Source organism: Vulpes lagopus, chromosome 8 (assembly GCF_018345385.1).
Source record: "Vulpes lagopus strain Blue_001 chromosome 8, ASM1834538v1, whole genome shotgun sequence".
Lineage (NCBI taxonomy): Eukaryota > Metazoa > Chordata > Mammalia > Carnivora > Canidae > Vulpes > Vulpes lagopus.
Genome location: NC_054831.1, coordinates 123,343,518 through 123,371,173, shown reverse-complemented (window position 1 = coordinate 123,371,173; position 27,656 = coordinate 123,343,518). Strand labels below are relative to the sequence as shown.

The 27,656-nt window shown below is 45.3% G+C and overlaps 1 protein-coding gene across 1 annotated transcript in view; it reads left to right on the top strand.

Annotated features, from left to right (window-relative positions):
* Positions 1–27,656, top strand: part of MAN1C1 (mannosidase alpha class 1C member 1) — a 137,911-nt gene that overhangs the window by 29,018 nt on the left and 81,237 nt on the right. Inside the window, exon 2 of the mRNA XM_041765628.1 lies at positions 23,192–23,288. Coding sequence (XP_041621562.1) covers positions 23,192–23,288 — 97 coding nt within the window. The remainder of the gene's footprint in view (positions 1–23,191; positions 23,289–27,656) is intronic.

Here is a 27,656-nt window from a genome sequence, read left to right as displayed (position 1 = left end):
CCTTGTCTTCTGTGACCTTCCCCACTCCCCAAGCCCCAGGGAGTCAACAAAGCTTATGGTTCTACTTCTTCAGCACGCCCAGCCCTGCCCTCCCACCCCTGCCTCAGACATAGAATTACCTGTCCTCTGGCTGACCTGCCAGAGCTTCTGCTTGATCCTCAGGCCACAGTTTTCTATAATCGTCACTGCACTATCTAAAAAGCACAGTACCAGCTACATCTTTTTTGAGCTCTCCAAGAGGCGGCACCCTTCCCTCTGAGGAAGTGAGTAGGCCTGGGGTAAGGGCTGCAGCATACTTTTTAGAAACCCTAAATCCAGAGGGATTAGCAGGTCCAAAGTATAATTCAAAAGAATTTTTTTATGACAAAACTGACATGTTATATAAACATGATAGCAGAGTCTTGGGTAAGTCTATTGCAGCTAAATCTCCTATCATCCCAAAGTAGGGTTTGGTCTGTCTGTAGGATGTACTCAGTGATGTGCCAGAGATGAATCAAGGGAGCCATTGTTAAATTTTCAGAAATTTTGGGAGCTAATTGTTAAAAACATCCATTACTTAAAAATTAATTATATAAATTTACAATCAAAGTATATTAAAAGCAAAGGTAGCCAACTTTCAAATTCCTCACTTCCTAATTAATTTACATTATTTATCCATCTTGAGGTTCTATGGGTCTACTCTATCTGTATGTAATGGTGCTTTGCTGCTCTACACTGTAAGTTTTAAATGTCCTGTTTCTGTATGAATGTAGTGTGGGTTTGAGTAGCGTTGCGTGAGCGGCCCCACAGGTACATTCACCCTCTAGTCACCTCCTATTGCAGCCCCAGTTTAATGAAGAAAGAAAGAAAGAAAAAAAAAAAAAACACAAAGCCTTAAGCTCTTTGAATTCTTCCTTTACCAAATGAGCATGGTTCTAACAGCTGGAGGTGGATCTACATGGAAAAACAGCCCCTCCCGCCCTTGCGCATCCTTAACCCCATGCTCGATGTGTCTCAATCCCAAGTGGCAAATAGTTGGCTAGAAATTTAAACTTTTCTGTAACTTTAAATTTAGATCGTTTTGTAATTTTTTGCACCCTTCTGTTAAAGATACATAGTTGGGGTCTTTTTTTTTTCTTTTCCTTTTTAAACCAAATAAGCCCTTACCTTTCCTCTGGTCTCTGGGGAATGTTAGCTGATGTTCTTATTTAAGATTTGGGGTTTTGTTTACTATACTATCCACTGTTCTTTAGCCAGAAATTCTCTAGTGATCTGAAGCAATGTGACTGAAGACCAGTTTTTAAATTATGTGTTGCAAGTTGCCTTATATTTAAAAAGAGAAAAAAAGAAGAAGAAAATGCCTGATTGTGTCATGCCAAATGATAGCAACATGAAGTCCTAATTTATTGTTCCTGAAAAAAAAAAATACTAGGAAGAGATTTCCTAGTATCATGTTGGTAGCTTGAAATAGGCCATGGTAGAAATGTTCATGCCACAGAAACTAGCAAACGCTGTAAATCAGGACTTGATTTATGGTTCTGATGATTGTCTAGACTTAGGAAAGTGGTGGAGAAAATTTTAATAGTGCAGAGTAAACTTAATGTGTATCATTTTAAATAGAACAAAGAATTGAAAATAACAGTTTTCCAGTTTTCAAAAACTGCCACCAAATTCAACAAAGAATCTCCTGCTGTCATTGACAAACAAATGGAATTCTGGTCTGTTTTTTGTTACTTCATTTTTGTCTTACTTTTAAAGGTAAATGAAAATACCAGCCAGAGCTCCTGTGGGAATGACACATTTGCCACATTGTACACCATTGTAAAGCTCTGCCACATGTCCTGTGTATTTTGCCACCTGCCTGCCTTTGATGGGCATGTCCAAGTTCCCTTTCATTCACTGGTTCATTTAGCAAATAAATATTGAGTGCACACCATGCGCCAGAAGTGAACAAAACAGACAAAATAAATGTCAACTCAATAGTATGCATTTTCAAACTCTTCCCTGCTTTGAGGCACAAGTTCCCCATCCTCTGTGTCCTGATCTTCCCCATGGAGGGTGAGCTCTGCCTTTTTAACCTTTCACTGATGGGGATGAGCCTCAGCTCCAGGACAGAGTGTGAGGAGAGTCATGTGTGAACAGCTTGGAACTTGAATGAGGGCCCAGGATTGGATACTGAAGTAGCTTTGTGGGAGAAAGCCAATAAGAGGGAAGCAAAATCCATTTCTTGAGAGTTTGTGAAATGGGATGTATCCTCCAAGTTGGATGCTTTTTTAGCTATTGTCTGTGCTGTGGGCTTGAAGGAGATCTCAGATTAGACCTGTGTACCTGAAAGGTCTGAAAAATATTTAATATAAAAACACAGGATAGCCTGCTGATTCACTCATCTGTTTGTTCAGCAAATACATGTGCTACCCAGTGCCAGGTGCTCGCAAGCTCAGTGAGCTGTCGTGCCAGATGATCCATGGTCTTTCCCCTTGAGGATTTTCAAACTTGTAGGGCAGTTTATAATCCAGATTGCTGGCCAGTGAACATAGAAACCTTGCCCATCTTTCTGAAATCAGGCCCCCACAGACAGCCATTCTCTTTCTCTGTTCCCCCCCTACTTAGCATTGATCTTAGTTTGTAATGATGTATCTCTGTTTGATGTCTTTCTTACAAGAATGTCAGCCCCAAGAGGGCAGGGACCCTGCTCTGTCTTGCTCACAGGGCCTGGCATAAGTAGGTGCTTGGGAGAAACTTGATGAGTAAGTGGATGAAGGGAGGAACAAGCATAGAGAAGGGAGATTGGTGTTGGGGGAGGGAGGAAGAGAGGCTTGAGCTGGAAGGATGCAGCCTTCCTTCTTTGACTCTAGGCAGGTGAAGCCAAGCCCTTGCATTTTCCAAGACCTTACCCAAACATCACCTCCGTTGCATAGCCTATCCTTACCCCTTCTCTGAGGGTGGATTTTGGTGATAGAACACAGCAGTTTGCATTGTAGCTTTTCTGTGATCCTTAACCTGTCTTGAGTCACAGACCCCTATGCTTATCTGATAAAAAGCATAAACCCTCCCAACAGAATAATGTGAATGGTATGTGCAGACATGCACAAAAAAAGTTTTATGTATAGTTTCAAGGGGTTCATAGATTCCAATTCCATCCATAAACCCCAACTCAAGAACCTGCTTTAACAAATTATTTGCCGGGCAGCCCCGGTGGCGCAGCAGTTTAGCCTGCAGCCCGGGGCTAGATCCTGGAGACTCTGGATCGAGTCCATGTCAGGCTCTTTGCATGGAGCCTGCTTCTCCCTCTGCCTGTGTCTCTACCTCTCATTCTCTCTCTCTGTCTCTGTGAATAAATAAATAAAATCTTTAAAAAAATAAAAATAAAAAATTATTTGCCATAGTAGACACTTATCCTGTTCCTTTGAGCCCCCATTATATAGTATGGTTCTTAGCATAGAGACTTACTTGATGTGGAATATTGTGTAGGTGAATGGTTATGTTAAAAAGTATCCTGATTTGCCATGGTCTGTTTAGAGTTGAACTAATAATTCCATTGAAGTCCTCAGGGGGAGAAGGGTCAGCTTGAGCAGAGAATGGTAGCACTCTCAACACCATTGCTCTGTCCTGGCCCTATGAATGTGGTTCTGTCCACACCTGGAGGCCCACCAACTCTGTAAAACCATTTTCCAAATAAAAACTTAGAACATGGTGTCTGACACATTGTCTGATAATGGGACAGAATATTTGAAATTGGGTCTGTCTCAGAGAATCAGAGATGGTGTGATTCTAAAGGAACATAACCTAATCCTGAGGCTGATTGGATTGTTCTTGGAGCTTCTTTAACCCACAGAAAGGGATGGTCAGGGACTAGGCTGCACTCCCCATAGAGTCCAAGTTAGTCTTCCAGTTCTGGGTAGAGGGGCCCCACATGGCAGGCTATCCTCCACATTCTTCTCCTTAGTCAACTGTGTTAAGTAACTAGGTGATCCCTAGTGTTACCTCTAAATGCTGCCCATATTCTGCTCATTATTGTCTCCCTCCACCCACCTATCCACCCACCCACCTACCCGTATACAAAAAGTGGTGTGAATCCCTGGCCTTTAAAATGTTCAGCTCTAGAGGCTTATTTATTTGTTTTTTTTGCTTCTGTTTTGATCCCTATTTTTCACATTAGGGCGTTTGACAATGTTGATTTTTAGACACCAGAATATTTCAAAACCATGGGAAAAAAAACCCTACAGTACTAACATTTGCTTGGAAAACAGTTGTCAAGGAAATAGATTTTACAAAAACACTTCCTCCCAGGAGAGCTCTCTCTTTCCATGTATCCCCACATTGAACATTATTCTCTCATGCAATAGTGGTAGGCAAAGGTACCATTGGCAGGTAATTTGTCTAGCCAACATCTAATTATGAATTAAAGCCCTTGCTGGCAAGTTCTCAGGTCGGCAGCCGATGGTGGACGAAGTTCAAGTTCAGTTTATAGAGCATCTGAAACGTTCTTGGACTTACAGGAATGACGGAAGATTTCTTGGCTCTGGCTATAGACTGGGGAATAGGATTTTGTAAACCCTATTAGCAGACAATGGAAGTACCTGATAGATGGAGCTGAAATTGCAAAACGTGGTTCGATTAAAAGAAAAGGTGAAGGCTCATGGGGCAGGGGCTGTGACTCAAGGCACTCACATAAGGAGATACTTATCTCATGATTAGAGTGCTGGCAGCCCAGGCACCAGCCAGAGGTTCTTTGAGAATCCATCACTGTTAGACATGCCAACATATGTATGTACTGCTCAGTTGTGATCAGACCCCACAAGCAAGGCTGGCGGATTTCATTATCACTTGTAAGAACTTAGTGAAGAAAGTTCTGGCCTGGTTAGAGTTATGGCCACCAACAATGGCAGGTGGTTAATTAACAGACTTTGCCCATTCCATGGATGCGTAGGGTCCACATGTAGGCCAGAGGACAGTTGCTCACAAAGAGGCAGAGAGATGGCCGTGTTTCCGTTATTCCCATTGTGTTAGAATCTATTGTACTTGGAGTAATCTTTAATTATAAAAGCTATTACTATGGGATTGATTATCAATGTTATTCATTTCTGTCACGTTGCCTGGTAACGTCCCTTTGTGCCCAAGACACACATGTTTCTGTAGTTACAGGTTGAAGAAGTGAAACCTTCCTCTTTCTTAGCCACTTTGCCATCACCATATTATAAAAAGCTATTTTGAGAGATAGTGGAGCCCAGTATCTGGCAAGAAAAAATGGACCTGGTCTGATGACAGCCTGGATCTTCGAAAAGACTCCATTTTAACCAGAGTAGTTCTTTATGATGCAGCGTTCCTCAGTAGCAAGACAGAAAAACATTTCTAAACAGTTAACTGCATTCTGTTCTCCTCTTTCAGATAACGTTCTGTCCCATTACAGACCAATCTCTACTGCGGGACCCATTTTGCACATCCCTGTGGACTGTGTGAGATGTGAGATGTTGTGAATCTTTAAGTTTTTGATGATTTCCAACCCAAGAAACGATCACTGATGGAGAAAATAGGGCATTAGATGTTGCAGGTAGTCTGTTTGCACCTCTGTGAAGTCAGGCTATCTCCATCACCCTGCTGGTTTTGAAAATGCCCCATTAGTGGGAGAAACAGTGGCAGAGTTATCACCAGAAGTACTCAAAATCCTTCTCCCTAAAGGTCACACTGGTGGGATTTTCAGATAACACTTGGCATTGCTATTTTTTTTTTTAAGTGGGAAAGCAGCTGTTCTGGGCTTGGGGAGAGGTCATGTGTTGGGTTTCAGATCTCCAGTTAAGGCTGTAACCCCACAAAAGTGGTTATCGCTTAAAGATAATTACATTCCACGTTGTTTCTGCTAAACTCTTGAGATGGACTGATTGGCATATTTAAATCTCATCTCCGAGGCATTTGCTAATTATCATAGCCTCGTGAAAAAAAAACCTAATCAAATAGCTGTTTAGAGATGCTTTGCATTTTAAAATTTTGCTGGGTTTATCAAGAGAGAAAATGTGCCTCTGATTTCCTCTGGTTCTTTCCCTGACCTCAAGAGGGTTTAAACTTTTAATGGCTTAAATAGCCACAGCTAATCACTCAAAAAGCATTTTTGCACTGATGTTCTCTCTTTTGCATCACTTCCATCCCTGGCCCGCTTCTGTCTTCCTGTCCTCGAATGAAGCTTTCTCACTTAGCGACTTCTATCTGTGAGGGGGCCCTTGGATTCCAAGTAATGAAGCTCATCCTTGTAATTCATTTTAAGCAGTACCAGCCAGGCCCAGAGTCAGATCTGAGAGTGAACAGTTACATCTTTCTCAGGTGCATAAATAGAACATCAAGTCCACAGTGAAAATAAGAGGAATTTCTTCCTCTTGCCTAGAAAGAGACACAAAAAGAGCAGCTTCTCAGCCAGCAGGTTGAGTAGAAGCCACCCTCCTTAGAAAAGACACCCAAGACTTGTTATTTTATTAATAGCAGCTGCAGAAGACCCCTCCCCCGCCCTACGCCCCCACTCCCACCCCACCCCTGCCTCTGTCTGCTGAACTGATATCGTTTTATGCAACGCTTTTTTTTCCAGCCACTGGGCTCAGAATTGGGAAAACATGATAGTTTTTCCTTTTTTACAGAATACATGGCTGTCAGTGACAGAAATCTCACCAAGGCCTTTCTTTTGTAGGGAATGTCTGAAAGGGCCTGTCTTTGAGATTTATGAAAGAGCTCAGTGAGCCACCATCACCCAGAGTTGTACCTCCAAAGCAAATACAGGGAAGAGGAATTTTGTGAAGGTTTCATCAAATCACCTGTCACGGGCCATCAGTCTGCTTGTCTCCCTCCTGTGAAAGGGTCTGTTTTGCCTGCTCGGCAGGAGCTGCCACCTTCGGGCAGCAGGTTTACAGGCCCCAGCAGGAAGTCCAGATCGGGAGGCAGCTTAGGCAAGAGAAAATCCTGCTCCTGTTAGAAGCCAGAACAGCAGAGCAGGGCAGGTGCATTCAGTTATTTGGTATGTGTGGATTTAAGGGCGGAGAAAGCTACAAATCTAGCCAGCTGAAGGCCTATGGTGAGCTTTGATTCTGATCGTTCAAACAATTCAAAAATTTGTGGAACTCAAAGATCTGCGTTTTCTCTCTCTATCCTAGTCTGTCCCATTAGCTCATCAAAATTAGCATTTTTTGGTTTTCTTAGTTAATTATTCTTTGGTATTCTATTTCAGGGTTTTGAAATCAAATTGCTTGAAATCAAATCACTCTATCCCGTGTGATTAGGTTATCTTTTATAATAGGACTGCAATAATCCTTTCAAGAACACAGCATTTCAGATCTGCGCTGTCAAGGAAAATGTCCTGTGTCCCATGAATTTCAGTCTTGTAGGAGTGAGAAAACACCACCAACCCCCTTATTATGCATCCAGAAGTACCACCCAACGTCATCCATCATCACAGACCTAGAGAAATGAAAAGAAACCCTATGTTGAGCTGTCTGATTAATGCACACTCAGAGAGCTTATGGGGTGGCAGCTACTTGGCTTGGTAGGATGAATGAGCTCGAAGACCCGAGTCATCTTCTACTGTGTTTATAAGGTTGAGCAGGTCTGTTTACTGCTTTGGAATTCTGTCTCCTGGGCTGAGCAGGTAACCTTATCAGTAGGTTTTACAAGCCTTTCTTAGCCAAATATGTACTTTGGAATCTGCTGATGGAGACCTAGGAGGAATAAAGAGAAAAGTCAAGTGCATTTCTCAGGCTACACATGGAAAACAGGAGGAGCTTTGTTTTTCAGACAGTAATTAAGGTCTCAGCTCAGTTACCATCTTGGGAGGCTTCCTCTGTCCTCCCTGCCCTCTCAGTCACCCTCTCTTCCCTCCCCTTCTTGGTTTTTTCATAGTCTTTAGCGCCATTTAGAACTACCCAGCTTGTTTGCTTCCCTCTTATTGTCTATTTCCCCACATGGGGCTATGAGCCATCATGGAAGGAACACAGGGGACATAGTAGTGGCTCTATACATATTTTCTGAGTGGTGTCAGGAGAGGGGAGGTTGAGGAAAGAACAGGAAGAGGCAAAGGTTGGAATCAGACCTGGGTTTGACCAATAACTGTGGAACTCAGTTTCCTTGTCTATCAAATGGGCATAATACCTGCTTCCCAGAGTAGCCATGGAGGATTAAATGAGATAAAGCACATATAATATCCAGTGCAGAGACTGGTACGTGGAAGTGCATAGTAAATACTGGCTCACTCTCCAGGCCTTGATTGAAACCATTTTATTGGACAGGAAACAAGGCCCTTCACTGTCTGTATCTAGTGGTTCTCAGGCCTCCTTCTTGAGTCTAGGATTGGGATCTCCAAGGAGAACAGTACTGATCCTCTATGGGCTCCAAGGAGAATCACTTGAGAATGTAGGCAGTTCCATGTGGTTCTACATGGATGAGTTAAGGAGAGGGCCCCAAGGATTCTATACCCAAAGCTTGTCCTCAAGTGGGGCATCAACAACTAGAAAACAAGACTCCTGTCCTCATGGAGCTTTTGTTGTCCTCAGATGCGGGCCTGCCTCTGAACCCCAAAGTTCCTGCAATAGGTCACTTGGACTCCTTGCTGTCACTGAGGTGCCACTAGCAGTCTTTACAAAGTGGTTATCAAGGCCAAACCTCCAGATTTCAGATAGTGTCACCTCCCCAGGAGACCTGGTGATGGGATTACTTCTCTGCCTGCTCCACTTAAGATCTGTGCAGTTCTCACTTCGGCATTTTCCTTAAATCTGTTTTTCTTTCTTTTTACAAAACTCTTAACATTTAGGCAAAAGAACTGGTTCTGCCTCTTTCATGTTTCCAGAGGCTCTAGCCTCTGCTGGAGCAGCTTTAAAGCAGGTCATCCATTTCTTCTAGCAGCCTGAGCCTTCAGGAACTGGGAATGTGAATGTTTCTTGTTTTCAAAGAGAAACAGACAGACCTTAGGATGGGCTATTTAGCCCAGGCATGAGGCAGCAGGCTGGTCCTCGTTTTGATTCTCTATGTGCCACATGCCGTCCAGAGGTGCTGGGTTGATGTTTTGTTCATTCACTCATTAGACAGTGGAGCAGCCTGGTGAGATGGAAGGGACACACGGTCTTTTGAATCAGCCAGGCCCCACTTCAAACACCACCTCTGCCACTCTGCATAGTCCCAGATGCTGGGAAAAGGAAACGTTGATCTCATCTGGAAGGGTTGTTGGGTGGGAAGCAGTGTGCTGTTTGGTTAACAGTGCAGGCTTCTGGGTTGTCCTGTTGCATCCATGGCCTGGCTCTGCCAGTGTTTGTTCTGTGTCCTTAGGCAAGTTAGCTAACACCCAGGACTTATCCTGTAAAGTAGGGTTAATAATGATAGCCCACCTTGCAGGGTTGGTATCCGATGAAATGCTCGTGAAGGACCTAGCCCAGTGCTTAGCCCACAGTAAACGCTCAGCACATGTCCGTTACTGGATAACAGAGGTAATGCATACAGCCATTATTATTACTGACGTGCTGTTTGACTTCCTCTGTTTGGCCAGCCTCTGTGCTGGGTGTTGAGGATGTTTTGATGAATAGGTCACAGAGCTTAAGGGCAGGGGAGACAGACTTGAAAGAAATTGTGACCCTACTGAATTGTTAAGTATTGTCATTGAAGGGTAACAAAGGGCTGAAGGAGAATAGTGAATTCCAGAATGCTGGAAGAACCTATGCTCCAGAATATCAGAAGTCCTTATGCAGAAAAAGGGCTATGGTAAAGTGGAAAACGCATTTGGAGATTTGGCGGTTTGCTCATTCAGTTTTTTCAGTGGGAAATGCAAAGGCCCTGAGGTAGTGATTAGTTTCCTATACAGTACCAAATCACACAAACTCAGGGACTTGAAGCAATACAAATTTATTTGCTTATAAATAAATATATTTGGAGGTCAGAAGTTCAAAATGTGTCTCATTGGGTTAAAACCAAAGTGTTGATCAGGCTAAGGTCCTTTCTGGAGGCTCTGGGGGAGAATCCGCCCCCTTGCCTTTTCCAGCTTCCAGGAGGCACCTAAATTCTGTGGCTTGTGGCATCTTCTGCTGTCTTCGAAGCCAGCAAAGGCCAGTAGGGTCTTTTTCATATTTCACTGCTTGGACAGTGACTCTCCTAGCTCCCTCTAATTCTGAGGACCCTTGTGAGTACGTTAACCCACCTGGATAATCCAGGCCAATCTCCCCATCTCAAGGTCAGCTGATCAGCAATTTTAGTTTCATCTGAACCCTTGATTCCATTCTATCACACATACTCAGGCTCTGGGGACTAGGACATGGTACCTCTGGAGGCCATTATTTGCCTACCCGAGGCAGGAAAGGGCTGTAATCGTCTGAATATTATCCAGAGATTGAGAAGGGGTCTGAGGAGAGGCCAGAGCAGGCCTTTCAGGCATGGAGCCTTGGGAGACTCTCCAAGGCACTTACCCAGAAGAGTGGCATTTAATGGTTTACATTTGTAAAGGATCAGCTCCAGCAGTTGGAGAAAGGATCAGGGAAGTGGGGCAAGAGAGGAAGCAGGGAGACTGGCTGACATTCAGCGACAGTGGACTGGGAAGGGAGGTGGGGAAGGAGGTGAATGACAGGTGTGTGTCAGAGATGTCAGCGACAAACTTACCGGACGGACGTGCGGTGTGGTGAAGACGACTCTGCACTTTCAGGAGGATGGGGGTTCTGCTTCCTGATGGTAGGAACATGATGCACGTGGGACCCACAGCAGGCAATCACAAGTGCTCATGCTTACCAGGAGTTTTCTCTGTGCCAGGCACTATGCTGAGTGCCTCGTGTCGTAATTAACTCTTGGGGCACCCATGCAAGGCAGTGATGCAATTGAGGACTCCATTCTATGAGAAGCAGTGGAGTACTGTGGCCAAGAGCACAGATGGCCTGGGTTTGAACCTAGCCCTGCCATTGACTTGCTGTGACACTTGGTCATGTGCCTCAGTTTCCTTATATGAGAATGGGAGCAATGATACACTAAGATTAGCATAAAGATTAAATGAATTGACATATACATGAATAACTGGTGACTCATGGAAAACACTGGATAAGCATAACAGTATCATTATTTTTAAACAGATGAGATCATCGAGGCACAGAGAGGTTAAGTATCTTGTCTAAGGACACACAGCTTTGGGAAGAGCTGGGATCCAAAGCCAGGCTCTTAGCTCCTGTACCTTGCTACCTCCTCGAAAGTGCCTTTCAGAGCCGTGGTGAAAACTGCACATGCTAAGGTATACAAAAGCCCTCCTCATTGCCTGGCACATGGCATATGCTCCATAAATGTATGTATGCAGAAGTGCAGTTTCTTTCTTTGTAAAGTGGGGGTGATGACACCCACCCTGCCTCGCTCACAGGTGACTGTAAGGCTCAGATGAAGAAGGGAAAGCACTTTGGAGATAGCAGAACCACCTGCGTATAGGTGGTTTTTATGCTAAAATCCTTCAGAGGGCCTTGAAAAATTTCCCTCTGGAAGTTCACTCACAGATGAGCTGAGATCTTCCTTGTTGTCATTCATCTCTGTTCTCCATGCCCCATCTCCCTGTCCCTCCCCACCATACCCAGCTTCTGACAGAATAGGGAAGTGGGGAGGAGCCTTCATTTTTCAGGCGGAGAGCCAATCTCAGTGCAGTGGCAGAGCTCAGATTCGCTTGTGATCTTATCCATCAGCTGCTTTTGTCCGACTGCTGACTCTATACCAAGATCATAATGGTATCTCGTAGGAAGGTGTCTTGCCCATTCTTGCTATCCCTTGTGGCCTCCCAGTTGGAGCTTTTCCCTTGTTGGGCCTTTGGTAAATCCTTGCTGGGTCAAAGCCACTGGGCAGTCAACGTTCCTGTCTCGGCATTGCCTTTTCTGCACGTTCTTTATGACATGAGCAGCCCAGGGAGCTCCCCCTGTGTTGTCATCATCCTTAGACATTTCTTCAACATGTATTTACAGAGGGCCTCTATGTGCGGGCCACTCTGCTAGGGGCTAGGGAGCTATAGTGAGCAATGGAGCCTGTGTTCTGGTGGAGAGAAATAGATACAAATTAATCACTCATACAATTAATGTAAAAGTCTGACTTTGATGATCTTTTATAATAGGGGAATTTGACTTGGTCCAGTAGGCTAGGATACCCTAGGACTGAGATCTGAAAAATGAGTGGAATTTGCTATGCATAAAGAAGAGAGTGGCCCAAGGACAGGTGCTGTCGTGTGCAAAGACCCTGTGGCAGGAAGAGGTGTGATTCTTTGAGGAACTGAGAGGGGAAGCAGGTATGGCTAGGCCAGTGCTAGGGAGGATAAGCTGAGGCTGGAGGCCTGAGTGGGTGGGACTCCACAGGGCTTGATGGGCCTTATGGAGTTTGATCGTTATACCTGATAGACGTTCTAAGTGTGTTTTGGGGGTGGGGTAGAGATAGAAATATATTTGCATTTTGAATGATCAACCTGGCTGCAGAGTGGACAATGGTGTAGGAGGCAAGAGAAGACTCCTATAGGCCAGTTGGGAGCCACTTCAGGAGTCCCATGGAGAGATGAGGAGTAGTTTGGTTTAGAGTGGTGGTGCAGGGAAAAAAGAATGGAGGGATAGTTAGTAGGTAAATTAATAGGGTAGTGATGATCCTATGGCTGCTTTTTATTGAGCACATATTATTATTTTTTTTTCTTTATTTATGATAGTCACACAGAGAGAGAGAGGCAGAGACATAGGCAGAGGGAGAAGCAGGCTCCATGCACCTGTAGCCCGACGTGGGATCCAATCCCGGGTCTCCAGGATCGCGCCCTGGGCCAAAGGCAGGCGCCAAACCGCTGCGCCACCCAGGGATCCCCTGAGCACATATTATATACTAGCTGCTGTGCTAAACACTTTACATAGGTTATCTTATTTACTCTCAGGGTTATTATAAGGGTTAAATATTCCTGTCCTTATTTTATAGATGTGGAAACTGAGGCTCAGAGAGGTTAAGGTACTCACTCAAGGCCCCATAGCCATTCAGTAGCAGAGCCCAGGATGCTGCATTCCTAACATGCTCCGTGGGTATGCCCAGCTTCTGGTCCCTGGACCACACTTTGAGCAGCAAGAGTTTGTCTGCTTCCAGGGCCCACACTGTCAACCATGGTGCCTTAGAACAGCTACAGATGAGGTAGGATTTCCGAGACTGCTCAGGTTTGCATCCCCATGGGCAGGATGTGGGAGAGTTGTCTGGACCTCAGATAGGTGGGGAGTGATACCACATTTTCATTTTCTACATTTGCCTTTCAAAATCTCAAGCAAACCCAAAAGTGAAAGGGTTGGAGGCAGCAACTCCCCTTCTATTCCCCACTCCACTCCTTGATCCCTCCACCCCTGCACAACCAAATCCCACCTATATCCAGCTTCTGAACTAGACCAGAGGCTGTGTGTATTCGTGGATGTCTCATTAACAGTCCCCAATCAGATCATGCTATGGGGCTCTGATAGATGGGGATAGATTGAGGAATCCAGTATGGATGGTTTTTAGGGACCAAGCTGTCAGCTGTTTGCCTGGACTGTGCTGGAAGGGAAGGAAAAAAAAAATCAACCCAGCATTCTCATCTCCTTATCTGTGTGGGTCATTAGATCCCAGGATCATTAGAGACCAAATCCTTTCCCACTCAGCCCCTGCCGATGGGGCCAGGTGTCACTGCTGGGAGTCGCCAATAAGGCTGAGAGTCATGGTGTGAGAGCACTTGTCTTTAATGACTGGGAAAATCCATTTCCCTTCTTGGCAGCCTTGAGAAGTTGTGACGATGGTTCTGGGTCACTGCCAGGCCTGATCATTTGTGTGTGGGTTTTCTTTAAAAAGGGGAATGTCACACCATTTCAGTGATTACTCCATCCTCCTCTGTTGCCCCCCGAAAGAACTTTCTAACACAAACTTTCTCTTAGTTTTCTACTCTGGAGGCAGACTGCCAGTTACTCCCATTTCCTCCCGTCCTCAAATACATCCTTTCTCTCTTGGGTCCATTGTTCTGGGGCTCTTGAGCCAGGCTGGGCATCTATGGGTAATAGATTCCAGTCACTTTTCTCAGGAGAGAATTCTAGAGCTCTGAGACAGGTAGAAAGAACATCTTAAACAAAATAATAATGTCTATTCCAGACTAGTAAATATTTTTCATTTTAAGATTTCATGTCATTATAATTTGTTCAGGTGGACAAGAATGTCTTTTGTCTGAGAGGGAACTGAAGGGATGTCTTAGAATTCAGCTCCCATTGCTCTGCCTGTGTCTCTCTATCATTGGAGCTTTGTTTTCTGCCTTTGCAGGACTCAGCGAAAGGAAGGCTTTGTGGTCTATTGTTAGGTGTTCTTTGAATTTATAAATCACAGGCTGCTGGAAGGGAGGGGCTTCTAGAGACCATCTAGAGCTGCCTTCTGTCTCCAGCACGGACACGCACACATGCACACGCAAACGATGACTGCCTGTTGTGTATTTCTGGAACCCAGTGGGGGCAGAGGTATAATTTCTCTTGGTATTTAGTTCTCATGTCTCTTGATTCTTATAGTCACGTTCTTAAGGCCATCCCAAATTCCTCTTGCCATGGCTCAGGCTGTCTCTGCTCCAGTCAGCTGCGTCACTGTCCTGGCCCCCTTTCTTGGAGACAGGACCATCCCTGTGCTGTTCACTTCTGTGTCCTGACCATGGCAAATCACTTCCCCAGTCTGAGCCTCACGTAGTTCTTATAAAATGTGGCTTCGGGAACAGATAATGTCTTTGGCACTCAGATTCTGTTGGACGCTGAGATTCTGGCTATGTGTTTCTATTTATCTTGTTTTTCTTGCTGGTTGGCCTTCTCTCTGACTCCCAGCTGTAAAGGCCTTCTCTTTGTCAAACCTGGCTCCATCCGATCCAACCCATGGCCAATCACCCAAGCACTCCCTTTTGACTTAGGAGTAGCATCATATCATTTCTCCCTTATGTTTTTCATTCTAACAACCTTTAATTTCCACATTATAAAAATTTCTAGATACTATTATAGAAAACCCAGAAAATATAAATCTATTAGTAGAAAAAATAACAATCACTAAGCTTCTTACTATCAGAAATAACCACTGTCAGCATTTTGGTGTATTTCCTTCCCATTCTTTTTTTTTTTTTTTTTTTCTTCTTCTTCTTCTTTAAAATACTCATAGATGGCCCAGTAAGTTTCACACTATATAATTTGGCACCCTGATTTTTCACTTAATATTATACAAGTAGGATTTTTGTATGTCACTGTGCATTTGGAAACAGTTTTTAAAATCTGTTTAATACTTTACATTTCCTACTTTATTGAGCTCTTGCATGATTATTGCTAAATGAGAATAATGGCCTATCCTGTCAAGCCCACTGAACTACCCAAATCAAATGAGATAAAGTGTGCAAAGAGCCACACAAATATAAATGACTGTTATTTAGTTTTATTTCATCCAAGTGAACTACATTACTGTATTGTCACACACAGACTTGTTATATTTTTTCACCAAGTTTTGCATATTGATGGGCAAAGTGAGCTGTCTGGATTTATTCTTTAAAAGGGAACCTACATATTAATAACTTTTAATTTTTTCCCAGCAATTTCTTAGAGGCTCTGGCCTAAATAACTTAGTCGAAGTGTAGAAAAAGAAGTGTGCACAGAGATGTTCATTATGGAATTATTTACAATAGCCACAAAGTAGAAATCACTGAAATGTCGGATTATATGGTAGGAAGGTTAAGTAAATGATGCTGACTTACTTGCTAGGCTATGTATAGCTATTGAAAATATTGTTTGCAAAGCCTTTGTAATGAAATGGAAAATGTTTATGTTACCCTTCCTGAAAGAAGCAGAGATGAATGGAAAAAGAATGGAAAGAAAGACATCGAAATGGGAATGGTGGTTATAGTATTTAAATAATGGGTGGTGGCTTGCTTTCTCCATTTCTACAATGTGCATGTATATGTTGAATGCATTAAAAGATAGATCAACTTTATTTTTAAAACTATTTTAAAGTCATGTGCAGAAGGAGGGAGATAGGGGGCACAGAACAGAGCTTGAGGGAAAGGAGTGATCTAGATGTGGGAGACTGGACAGGGGGCTGAGACCTGGACTGAGCTGGACTTCTGGGAAATGCTCAGAACCACAAAAGGAGACTTTATTTGTGGAGCAGAAAGAACAGAGTAAGGATGGGCACCTCATTTAAACATGGTAATGTAATTATAAAAGGAGAAACCAAAATTGCTAGCTCCTCATTTGCTCTATCTTTGGACAAGAGCTGGCAGGACAGGCCCTGAGAGGGTGCCTTGAGCACCCAGCAGGGCCTTTGTGGGAACTGTGGCCCAAGGACCTGCAGGGAGACCGGCACGTTCTGATATAATTTATAAAAGTTAAGGGAAACATAATTCTGTAATATAGACATTTGAGTGAAAATGGCATCAACTTCCAACAAAGTTTCCTTATGGACTTTTTAACTTTTTTTAAAAAGTAGGCTCTGTGCCCAATGTGGGGCTTGAACTCACAACCCTGCAAACAAGCATCTATGAACTGAGCCCCCTGGGTAACCCCTCAATGGATTTAAAGAAATAATAAATTTAGATTTGTAGAAAAGTTACAAAAATCTAACAAAGATTTCATATTTAACCCTCACTTGGAGTCCTCCAATATTAACATTTTACCTTTTGCTTTTTTTTTCTCTCGCCACACACACACAGTTTTCTGCACCATTTGAGAGGAAGTTGCAAACATAATGCCCCTAACCGTTAAATATTTCATTGTGTATTTCCAAAACCTTAGTGCCATTTCCTATATAACCACAGTAAAACCGTTAAGAGAGAAAATTCACACTGATGTAACACTACCATCTGATTCCTACACTCCATTCAGATTTTGTCAGTTGTCTTGACAGTGGTCTTCATAGAAATAATAATAATAATCGTTGTTATTTCTGCTCCAGGATCACACTCAAGTTTATGGATGGCATTTAGTTCACATCTCTCTAGTCTCCTTCGATCCTACTCAGTCTTTCCTTTTCTTTCACGAACAACATTGATGTTTTTGAAGAGTGAAGACCATTTACATTGTACATGGTCCCCTGATTTCAGTTTGTGTGATCCTTCCTCATGATTCGGTTTAGGTTTGTGTTTTTGGCAGGAATATCACCGAAATGAAGGCATGCCCTGGTGTGTCATATCCACTGGCAAATGACACCTTTTTGTCTCTACTAATAGTTTTTTTAAATATAAATAACTTTATTGAAATACAATTCATGTACCATAAAATACACCTTTTTTGAAAGTGTTAAAATTCAGTGGTTTTTAATATATCCACAGAGTTGTGCAGTCCTCATCATCAATTATAAAACATTTTCATCAGGACACCTGAGCGGCTTAGGGATTGAGCATCTGCCTTCAGCTCAGATGGTGATTCCAGGGTCCTGGAATCGAGTTCTGCATCAGGCTCTCCACATGGACTCTGCTTCTCCCTCTGCCTGTGTCTCTGCTTCTCTCTCTGTGTCTCTCATGAATAAATAAATAAAATCTTTAAAAAAAATTTTTTTTCATCATCCCAAAAAGGTTTCATTCCCCACGTTGTCTTCTCCCAAGTCCCTGGTAACTACTAACCTACTTTCTGTTGGCATGGATTTGGCTGTTCTGGGCATTTCATAGAAATAGGATCCTATACTATGTGGCCTTTTGTGCCTGGCCTCCAAGGTTCTTCCATGCTGTAGTTGTGTCAGTACTTCATTGTTTTTTATGGCTGAGTAATATTCCATGGCATATATATGGTCTAACGTTTTGTTGATTCATTTGTCAGTCAATGAACTTTCGGGCTGTTTTTCACTTTTCTGCTATTGTAAAGAGTGTTGCTGTGTGTATTTGTGTACAAGTTTTTGTGTGGACTTACATTTTTTATTTTCTAGGAGATGTGTCAGGGGGACCCCTAGGTTCAGTGATTCACCAGGAGGGCTCAAAAGACTCAGCACTGAGTCCTACTTCTAGCTGTGATTTTTTTTTATTGTAGCAAAAGGACACAGAGAAAAATCAGCAAAGGGAAAAAGTACATGCAGGGAAGCCCAAAGGAAACCAGGCAGAGCTTCCCAGAGTCCTCTCCCAGCGGGATCACATAGGGTATGCCGAATTCTTCTAGCACCGAGTTATGACAGCACATGTGAGGTGTTATTTATCAGGGAAGCTCGTTAGAGACTCAGGGCCTGAGGTTTTTATTGGGGGCTGGTCACATAGGTACCATTTTAGCACATACAAAAATTCTAGACTCCCAGAAGGAAAGCCAGGTATTCAGCATCAGAGATTGTTTGTACATTCTAAGGACAGGAAACCACCCTCACCAGTTAGAGGATGGTGAAAATACTCATGAAATCCTCATTCCTAGACATCAGCTGAGGATCAGTCTGGCAAGCAGGCCTTTATAGGAATGGAAGCCTTCGGCCAGCTGTTAGTTCTTTTCTGGACAGGTCCACACCTAGGAGTGGAGTTGCTGGGTCACATGGTAATTCTCTATTTAACTTTTTTTGCCAAACTTTTTTTCCAAAGCAACTGCACCATTTTCATTCCCACCAACAATGTATGAGGGTTCTAGTTCCTCCTCATTATGGCCAACATTTATTATTGTCCATCTTTTTGATTATAGCCTCCTAAGAGGCCCTGATAGGGTTTTAAGTTAGTGATTTGCAAGCATTTAGAACAAAAAAATGATGATTTGTAGGAACCAAAATGGGTTCTCTAAGAGCAAATCGTGCCAGTCTAACCCCTGATTTTCCTTTTAAAAAAATGCAGCAATTAATTATTTTCTGTACTAGCTATGCTGGGGGAATGTTTCTGTGTTTCAGCCCTGTCCTTCACAGGGCTGAAACAACATCTTTGTGTACAAAAATGGAGACATGGGGGTTGTATTGATTGGTAGGTTCCTCACTTGCTGACAGATGACACTCAAAGAAAGATGCAACATCCAGGAGAAAGGCCCCTGCTGTGGTTTCCCCAATGCTGTTCTCAGCCCCCCTGCTCAATGTTTCTGTCCAAAACTCGGTGGGGGGAGACACAGATGGCAGTCCTATCAAGTTTGCAGATTACCCAAAGCAGGCAGATGCACGCATGTTGAATGATAAGATGTGGTTCCAGAAAGATCCTGACAGCACAGAATGGTAGGCAGAGTCCTACAAGATAAAATTATCAGGGACAAATGGCAAGTCCACGCCCACAGGATCTGGTCCAGATGTAACCAGGGAGAGTTTGCACTTTGGTTTCTGCTCATTAACAAAAGTATAGCGAACCATAACAAATGGGCAACAAGCCTCGGGGCACCCTGGAAAAACATTATGATTTGGACTGATTAAGGAAGAATTTTGTGAAACTATAGTCAGGGACGCCTGGGTGGCTCAGCAGTTGGGCATCTGCCTTTGGCCCAGGGAGTGATCCTGGAGACCTGGGATCGAGTCCCACGTCGGGCTCCTTGCATGGAGCCTGCTTCTCCCTCTTCCTGTGTCTCTGCCTGCCTCTCTCTGTGTGTCTCAAATAAATAAATAAATAAATAAATAAATAAATAAATAAATAAATAAATAAATAAAATCTTTAAAAAGAAAAAAAAGAAACTATAGTCAAATGAGCTCTGCCTGGTAAAGTGGTGAGCACCCCATCCCTGCAGGTGTTCAAAGAGGCATTAGTTAATCTTTTATTAAGGAACTTGTGTGGGGCAGGAGGTAGTCTAGATGACCTTTGAGGTCTTAGACCTGCCTAACATGAAGCCAAGGACAGTCCATCTCTAAAGCCCAGTCCAGGGGTCAGCCAAGGCATGTATTACCAGCTCCGGAGTGAGGTAGTCTTTCTGTGGTTCATCCTCTTCTTGTGTCCCTCACAGTCCTGTGTCCATGAGGACGCTTGGTTATCTACTTGAGACACACACTTGCCCTCTTCTGAGTGCCTCTGGTGTTTAGAAGCCCCTCCCTTCTGACATGACCTATCTTACCCATGACATCTGTAGTCCACCAGTCTGCCAACCATGCGTTAAGCTCTACAGCAGTTTTCTTAATTCTTAATGGTCATTCAGCAAATATTTAGTGAGCCCCTATTATGTGCCAGTCCCTGGATGAGTTGCGAGACATGCAGCAACGACTAGGAGTTTTGGGGGGGACTGTATAAAAGCTTGACTGCAGGCTGCTGTGGGCCATAGCATCAGGAATGTGGGGAAAGAGTAGGGGCCTGACTTAGGCATGAATGGGGAGGAGGCTTCCTCCAAAAGTGCTGTTTCAACCGGGATGTGAAGGAAGATAAGCATTTGGCAGGGAAATAGAAGGTGGGGCCGGGGTAGCGGTCCCACTGTGGCTGTAGCCCAAACCATAGCTGAGCGCAGGACAAGACCCTGGGTCGGTGCTTGCTTGTGGTGCTCTAGGAAGAGAAGTAAAGACTGCCTGGCTGGGCGTCTTTTCCTGTCCCCTGCTAATCCAGTGCCCAGGTTGAGCCACTTGTGACCCCAGATGGAAGACACCAGTGTGTCTTTGTACGTGTTGTGTGTATGAGAGGGAGAGAGAGAAAGCAGAGAGTGGGCTGAGATCCATGCTGGTTGCCTTCTGAATCTCATCCCCAGTGGCATAGGGATGATTTGTGCCTTCGCTCCTATCCACTGATGTGGGGTGACTGAGATAACGGGCCCTGTTCCAAACGTCTCCACATCCCTGCAGTGGCAGCTCCTCTGGGAACATGCAGATACCTATGATTCTCCTAATTACTCTGGTACACCCACTCCTCTCTCTCTCTCTCTCTCTCTCTCTCTCTCTCGATTCTCTTAAGCAGGAGGGGTTTTGAGGGGAGGGTGTCATCCTCCCCATCCAGACCTCTGCTCCTGCTTTCCTGTTGTCATTTTTGTTTTACCAGCCTCCTGCTACCCTCCGCTTCCTCAGCTCACACCGACTTAACTGAGGAGGCCTCCAGATAAGAGAGACTGAGGGAGGAGGCCAGTCTCCCTTAAGCAGTCATACCCAGCAATTAGTTTCTGTTATTGCCAATTCAGGATAAGTAGAAAATAACAGGAATGGAACCAGGACTCAAAGCGCTTGCCAAGTGCTTGGCATGCGTTACCATGACATTTGCATGTGTGTCACATGGGAAGCCATATATCAGGCTGGGCACGAGGATAGGGTCAGCCAGCCTGGGAGTTGAAAGAGGCGGATTCCAGCCCTGCCAGCTGTGCCACCCTGACCACTTCCATCTCTGAGCCTCAGTATGAACATCTATGAAACGGAGAGGTGCTGTGGGATCATTCTGCTATTTCACGGGAAGTGTGGGCCATAGACTAGTCACATCTGCTCTCCTGGCCTGTATATTTGGGCCACAGTGGCAAACACAGAAATTATGGTCCAGATGCGTCTGGAAGAGACCACTTCTAAGCCTTGGCACCTGGAATGGCAGAGCGTGGAGGATGAGGGTGGAGACGTCCAGAAAGAGGAAGCTGAGGCAGGAAGGTAGGCTGGGAGATAGAAGGAGAAAAGTAGAAAGGTACAGCATCTGGAGGTGAGGTGAGAAATAGAAATAAACACATGGACCAGACTTGTGGCTCTCAGGGGTGGCCTGTGGACCAGCAGCATATGGGAACTCGTTAGAAAAGCAAATTCTTGGGTCCACCCCAGACCTGCTGAATCAGAAACTCAAGGATGGGGCCTACAGAGCTCTCCAGGTGATGCTCGCAAGGTTTGAGAATTAAGGATGGTTGGGAGGAGAGGTGGTGGCTGTGGCTTGGGGCACCAGATGGGGATTTTAGCAGCTCAGGAGGGCAGAGGACTAGTGTTTAGTGATCACGTGCCATGGCAGGTCAGAAACTGGGCATTTCCCAAGTACTTTCTTTCATGCAAACCTTTCAGGGTTAGAGATTAAGTCTTTCAGCAAAATAGCACTTGTCATTCCCATTTCAAAAAGAAGCCCACTGAGGCACAGAGATGTTTGGTCACTTGCTAGAGTCAAAGCAGAGGTAAAATGAGAACCCAGACAGTCTGGCCTCAGAAGCCTGAGTTCTTTGTTCCACACCAGCTGCCTCCCCACACACTGGGCTCTCAGCTGTGCCTCTGCTTCCTGCCCCGGCTTCTTCCTCTGCCCTGCTGTCACCCAAGCAGCCAGCCATGTAGAGGCAAAAAAGCAGCACCATAAAGGCAAATAAGGGAGAGCCTGGGGGACAGAGAAGCAGAGCTGAGGATACACTGTCAGCTTGCATTCCAAGGTGCTTGAACAATGTTCCCTAGGGAATGATATGGTTACCTTAATGAGTAAGAACTCATGTCCAGACTGGGTGACAAAGTTGATATGTATTGCCCCCTACACATGCCAAGCCCTGTACTGGTTGCTGTAGGAGAAACTGAGGCATGTATAGTGGCTGGCTTCAAGGCGCTTATGGGTTCCCAGCCAGGGAAACAAAAATGGTAAGTGACCAGCTCGAGTGCTAGGGAGCTCAGGATGGCAAGAGTGAGTCAAGCCAAGTGTTAGAAAAGTTCATAGAGCCTTGTGGTGACTTTAGGGGGCAGAACAAGGCTTTGGGGACAGACCTAAGGCTTCGGAACCACAGGGCATGGGTTTGGTTCCCAGCATTCTCACTGACTCTAGGTAACCTTGGACAAGTTACCTGATGTCTTTGCCTTGTAGGATGGAGTCAACAGTTGCTAGCTCAGGGGATTGCTTTATTAGATTATACCAGGCATCACTCAGTAAGTTGTTTCCTTCCTTTCAGAGAATCGCTTTGCTGGAGCAAAGCAGGAAGGCTTCATGGAAAAGGTGGCTTTTCACTTTGGCACCGAAGGATGGCTAGAATATATTTAATGTTTTCTGTGTCTTCTCTAAGGAATCTGTGGGAAGACTTTGGGCTACTGGGGTCGTCTGAGGAGAATGGCCTTCCAGGCAGCCCTGACTATGAATAGAACTATGTGAAAGGAAGTCATCTTCCTCAGTTTGGAAGATTTTTTTTTTAAAGATTTTATTTATTTATTCATGAGCGACACAGAGACAGAGAGAAAGAGGTAGAGACACAGGCAGAGGGAGAAGCAGGCTCCATGCAGGGAGCCTGATATGGGACTCGATCCTGGGACTCCAGGATCATACCCTGAGCCGAAGGCAGGTACTAAACTGCTGAGCAGCCCAGGGATCCCACGAAGATTACTTTTTAAATGTGGTTTCAAATCCTGTTGCAGAGGGCAAAGCCAGGTGGCCAGTGTACATGGTTGGCAATTGCCATGCTCAGGTTCTGTTTCCTGCTTTTTCTTGCAGATGATGCAGTTCGCCTGGCAGAGCTACAAGCTTTATGCAATGGGGAAAAATGAGCTCCGGCCACTCACAAGAGACGGCTACGAGGGCAACATGTTTGGTGAGTCCCCCTGGTGGCTGAGTGGAATTCAGTTTGGGCTATTGTGCCCTGCAGCCCCCCACTCCCCGCCCGCCCTATTTCCCCAGACCCAGTGGCTTCTGAGTCTGAGCTCCTTCTGGGCTGCTCAGGCTTTCGAGCCTTCTAGATTTGGGGGAAGCCAACACACTTCCCTCTCACTTTACACTCTTTGTATGCACTTAGCATCTGTGTTTTAGAGCAAACACACTTGGACATGTGACTAGAGATGGTAAGGAACAGAGACCTGCTTCCAAGGAACAGGTTTGGTGCTCTGAAGGACACAGAGGACTGGATTTAAATCCACTCCCCCAGGTGTAGCTGTAAGATGATCTTGGGTGGTCTCGTAGAGAAACAGAACATGTTTCTGATGAGGTGGGTGCATGCACTGCCTTTAGGGTCCTGCAGGTGCATCTTGCACGCTCACCTCGTAGACGGACAGTACTGTCGCACGTCAGGGAGTAGCACAGGTGTGGCCTCGTGTCAGTAGCTTGCATGTGACCTTCAGTCTCACAAGCTCGTGTCTCTTCCCTCTTCAGCCATGGGTTCTCCTAATTCGGAAAGCCTCTCTCAGCTGGAGAGTCTGCAGAGTGCCTTCTTGTGGGCACGGCCTCACATTCCAAATTTAACACCCTTCCAAGTCGCCAGCTCTCCTCTCTGCAGGCCTTTCTCCAGAAAAGATGCTGGAGGCGGCCTGGCTTGCTGCTTCCCTCAGAGACCAGAGCTGTCCAGGGCTGGAGACAGAAATTCACCCACTGTGTTCCTCACTCCTGAGGTCCAGAACCAAAGAACCAAGTCAGATGAAAAGCCCTAGGAAAATCTTGAAGGCAGGTTAAAGGGATCCCATGTGTATGATCTTAAGAGAAGTGCCTACGTTATGGGAAAAGGAACACAGAGAACCTGCCTTCTTCCCTCTAACCAATCTGCATCACATTCTTTCTGGATGTGTGAGAATTCACTCCCGGGGGTTGGGGGGGGCAGTGTGTGATAGAGAGAGTTTGGGAAGCTTCTTTCATTTTTCTGATTATCGCAGGAATGTAGGGGAAAAGAAAAAGTATCAAAAAGTGGAAAGCAGGGACACCTGGGTGGCTCAGTGGTTGGGCGACTGCCTTTGGCTTGGGTCGTGATCCTGAGATCTGGGATCGAGTCCCGCATCAGGCTCCCTGCGAGGAGCCTGCTTCTCCCTCTGCCTGTGTCAATGCCTGTGTGTGTGTGTGTGTGTGTGTGTGTGTGTGTGTGTGTGTGTGTGATGAATAGATAAATAAATCTTTGTTAAAAAAATGGAAAACAGACAAAAAATAACTCATTCTGCCACATAGATGCAGCCTCTCTTAGCATCTTAGTTCATTTCTTTCCAATCTTCTCTTTGCTTTTTTCTTCTATATACAATTTTATGTCCTGTCTCTCTCTCTCTCTTTCTCTCTCTCCCTCCCTCCTTTTGGCTTAATGTTACATCATAAGTGTTTCCCTAACTTGTCCAAATTTTGTCATAAAGAATGTTTTTAATGGTTGCAATTATTGCATGGATGTGCCATAATTCATTTAACCATTCTGCTAATGTTGGGCAGAAGTCGTTTCCAATTTTTTGCTATTAAAGATATTTCACCAGTTGTCATCTTTGTGCATAAAATGTTGTCTTAGGATAGATTCCTAGGAGGACTCCTGAATCAGAAGGGAGGAAGACAGATGTTTCTTTAACCTCGTATATGAAATGTGTGGATTTCTGTTCAGGGGCCTTGCTGTCTCCCCTGCCTTGGAACTCAGACCTTCCCCCAACATCCCATATCAGCCCTGGGAAAAAGGGGCCAGTGTGGGTCTCACCACAGTTGTTGGAGCTTTGGTGACTAGTGTAAATCCAGGATGGAGCCATGGAGGCTTTCCCTCTCCTTCCCTCTAACAATTTACAAATATTCAGGGAATTGGTGGGAGTGAGGGAGGCTAATTTCTGAAACTACACAGCATGGGCATAGCTGTTGCTCAGACCATCCACAGGGACAGAGGAAGTACCATGGGAACACTGTAGGTAGGATTGAGCTAAGCCAAGTCCCATTGTGCAAAATTCCTCAGGGCTGTCATTTGCACCTCAACTCTCAGTGCCTTTTCAATCATCAGCCCTGATGGAGAGTGGGCAGCTAGAATGGTGGAAAGTAAGTTGGTCCTTGAGTAAAAAGACCTGGGCGCAAGTCCTCACTCTGTCCTGGAGTACCTGTGTGGCTAGGTTTGAGTCACATAATGTCTCAGGTCCCCTCTGCTCATTTGTCCTTCATACTGGACTGCTGTAAGAGCAAATATGAACATTCAAAGGGCCAAGTCTGTGTGAGTGCTTTGCCATTTACAGAATAATACATGCAGTCAGCAGTTGCCCTGGCGAGCCCATGGGAGGTCCTGAGGTCCCTTGGGTGTCTGTCTCCCAGAGCAGCCACTCCCCTGGATGCCCATCTCCCAGAGCAGCCACTCCCCTGGGTGCCCCTCGATCCAGTGCCTGCAATAGTCCCCACAGCGAAGCAGTGTCTTTCCTCTGGAGCTAGCAAAGAGGTCGCAGTGGGTGGCTGGCCCCTGGGAAAGGAGGATGTGCAGCGAGAGCTGGTCTTGGTTTATTCTTTCATTCAGCAAATGCTTTTGTACCACTTCTTGGTTGTATGACCTTAGGCAAGTTATTTCTCTGTGAGCCTGAGTTTTTCTGCACAGTGGTACTAATGAAAACATCAGACCCCAACCCAGGACCTGCCTGACACAAAGAACCTGCTTAATAGGTAGTATATCTGACTGTGATTACCACAAATTTGTCTCAGGAGACAGAGGCTTATGGGAATGTACCCAGAGGAGGAGGTTCTAGTTTGGGGTGGATCCATGAGAGGCTTTGAAGCCAGACTATTCCCAAAAATAGAAGAAGGTGAATTGGCCTAAGTTAGAATGCTTGTCACCCTACCACTTCTTTTTCTGGACTCGTGTGGGCTGCTAGGTGGCATCGTTGCTGGGCTCTGGCCACTGCCATCTTCAGTGACTTTATTGTAAACTGAGCCCTGCCAGGAAGGTCAGGTGACAGCAGTGCCCACCCTGCCCCACCTGACTGAGCTGTTTGGACATGGGCTCTTGCAGTCCCCCTCCTGGGCCTGCAGGGCCAAGAGGGCTGTATACCAGGAAGAGTAATGAGTTCACACCAGTGCCTGTCTTTGCAGTGACATCAGATGCTGAGTCCGTCTCCTGTGCAGCATTTCACCAAATCGAGTTCCCCTCCCAGCTGCCCATACTCCCCTTCCCCGAATCTGTTCTCACTCAGAGCAAGACTGCTGAGTGAGGTGTCTCTCAAGCCAGCTTTTGTATCCTTAGCAATTCAGTGTCAAAGTGGCTTCCTTTTTACTAACATCCAGCTCAGCAGGTCCTGTCAGAAAATGTTCCTAAGACCCCAGTGCTGTGAGCAAGGACACAGCCTGCTCCTTGCCTTGTGGCCCAGGCCATGGCAGATATCTGCCTATTTCCCCTTCCTCTAAGAGGACACTCAAATGTCCCTGTTAGTGTCCAGCCAGGTGGTGGAAAGAGTGTGGCTTTGGATCTCAGCAGGCCTGAATAGAACCTCTGTGTTGCCACTTAGCTGTGTGGCCTCAGACTGCGGAGTGGGACAGAGTCCCTGGCCTCTTGGGGCCTTGGTGATAACTGGAGATGGACAGAGGCCTAGCCCTGAGTCAGGCTCAGAGCAGGCACTTGATGGTAGTGTTCTGATTGCTAATAAGTCACAGAGGTAAGTCTGCCACTTGAAGAACCCATTCAGGGAGGGGAGGGAGAGGAACCAGCTGCTCTGCAGCAGCCGGCAGTGCCACAAAGCACAGTGGCTCAGTGCACAAAGGCCTTCCTTACCTGTAAAAAGGACTGCTGCTATGATTTTGGAGGATATTAAATAAGCTAGCATGGGCTCGGGGCCAGAGGGGTTGCATTTGCATGCTGCTGTGCCACTTATTAGCTTTGTGACCTTGGGTAAGTTTCTTAACCTTTCTGGACCTCTGTCCCAGCTGTAAAGTTGACACAACAATACTACCCACTCACAGGATTGTTTTGAGAATGAAAGGAGTTAAGACATGAGAAGCACTCATATTCATGTCTGGCATTCTTCAGGTCAGCTGCTATGAGGATGACATAAGGCTCTTAGGACAGTATGTGCCACTCCCATTTTGACTGGAGCATATCCGAGACCTTAGACCCAGGGACCCATGTGAGGGCTCCAGGGCTTCCTAAGCCCTGATCCCTCCTGCCCTGTTTCCCCAGCCCTTGAGTGCCCATGGCAGAGCTCGTGGCTGAGCAGCCCACTGGCAGGCAGTGTCAGGTTCACTTCTTCATTTAAGCAGCTTACAGAGAAAT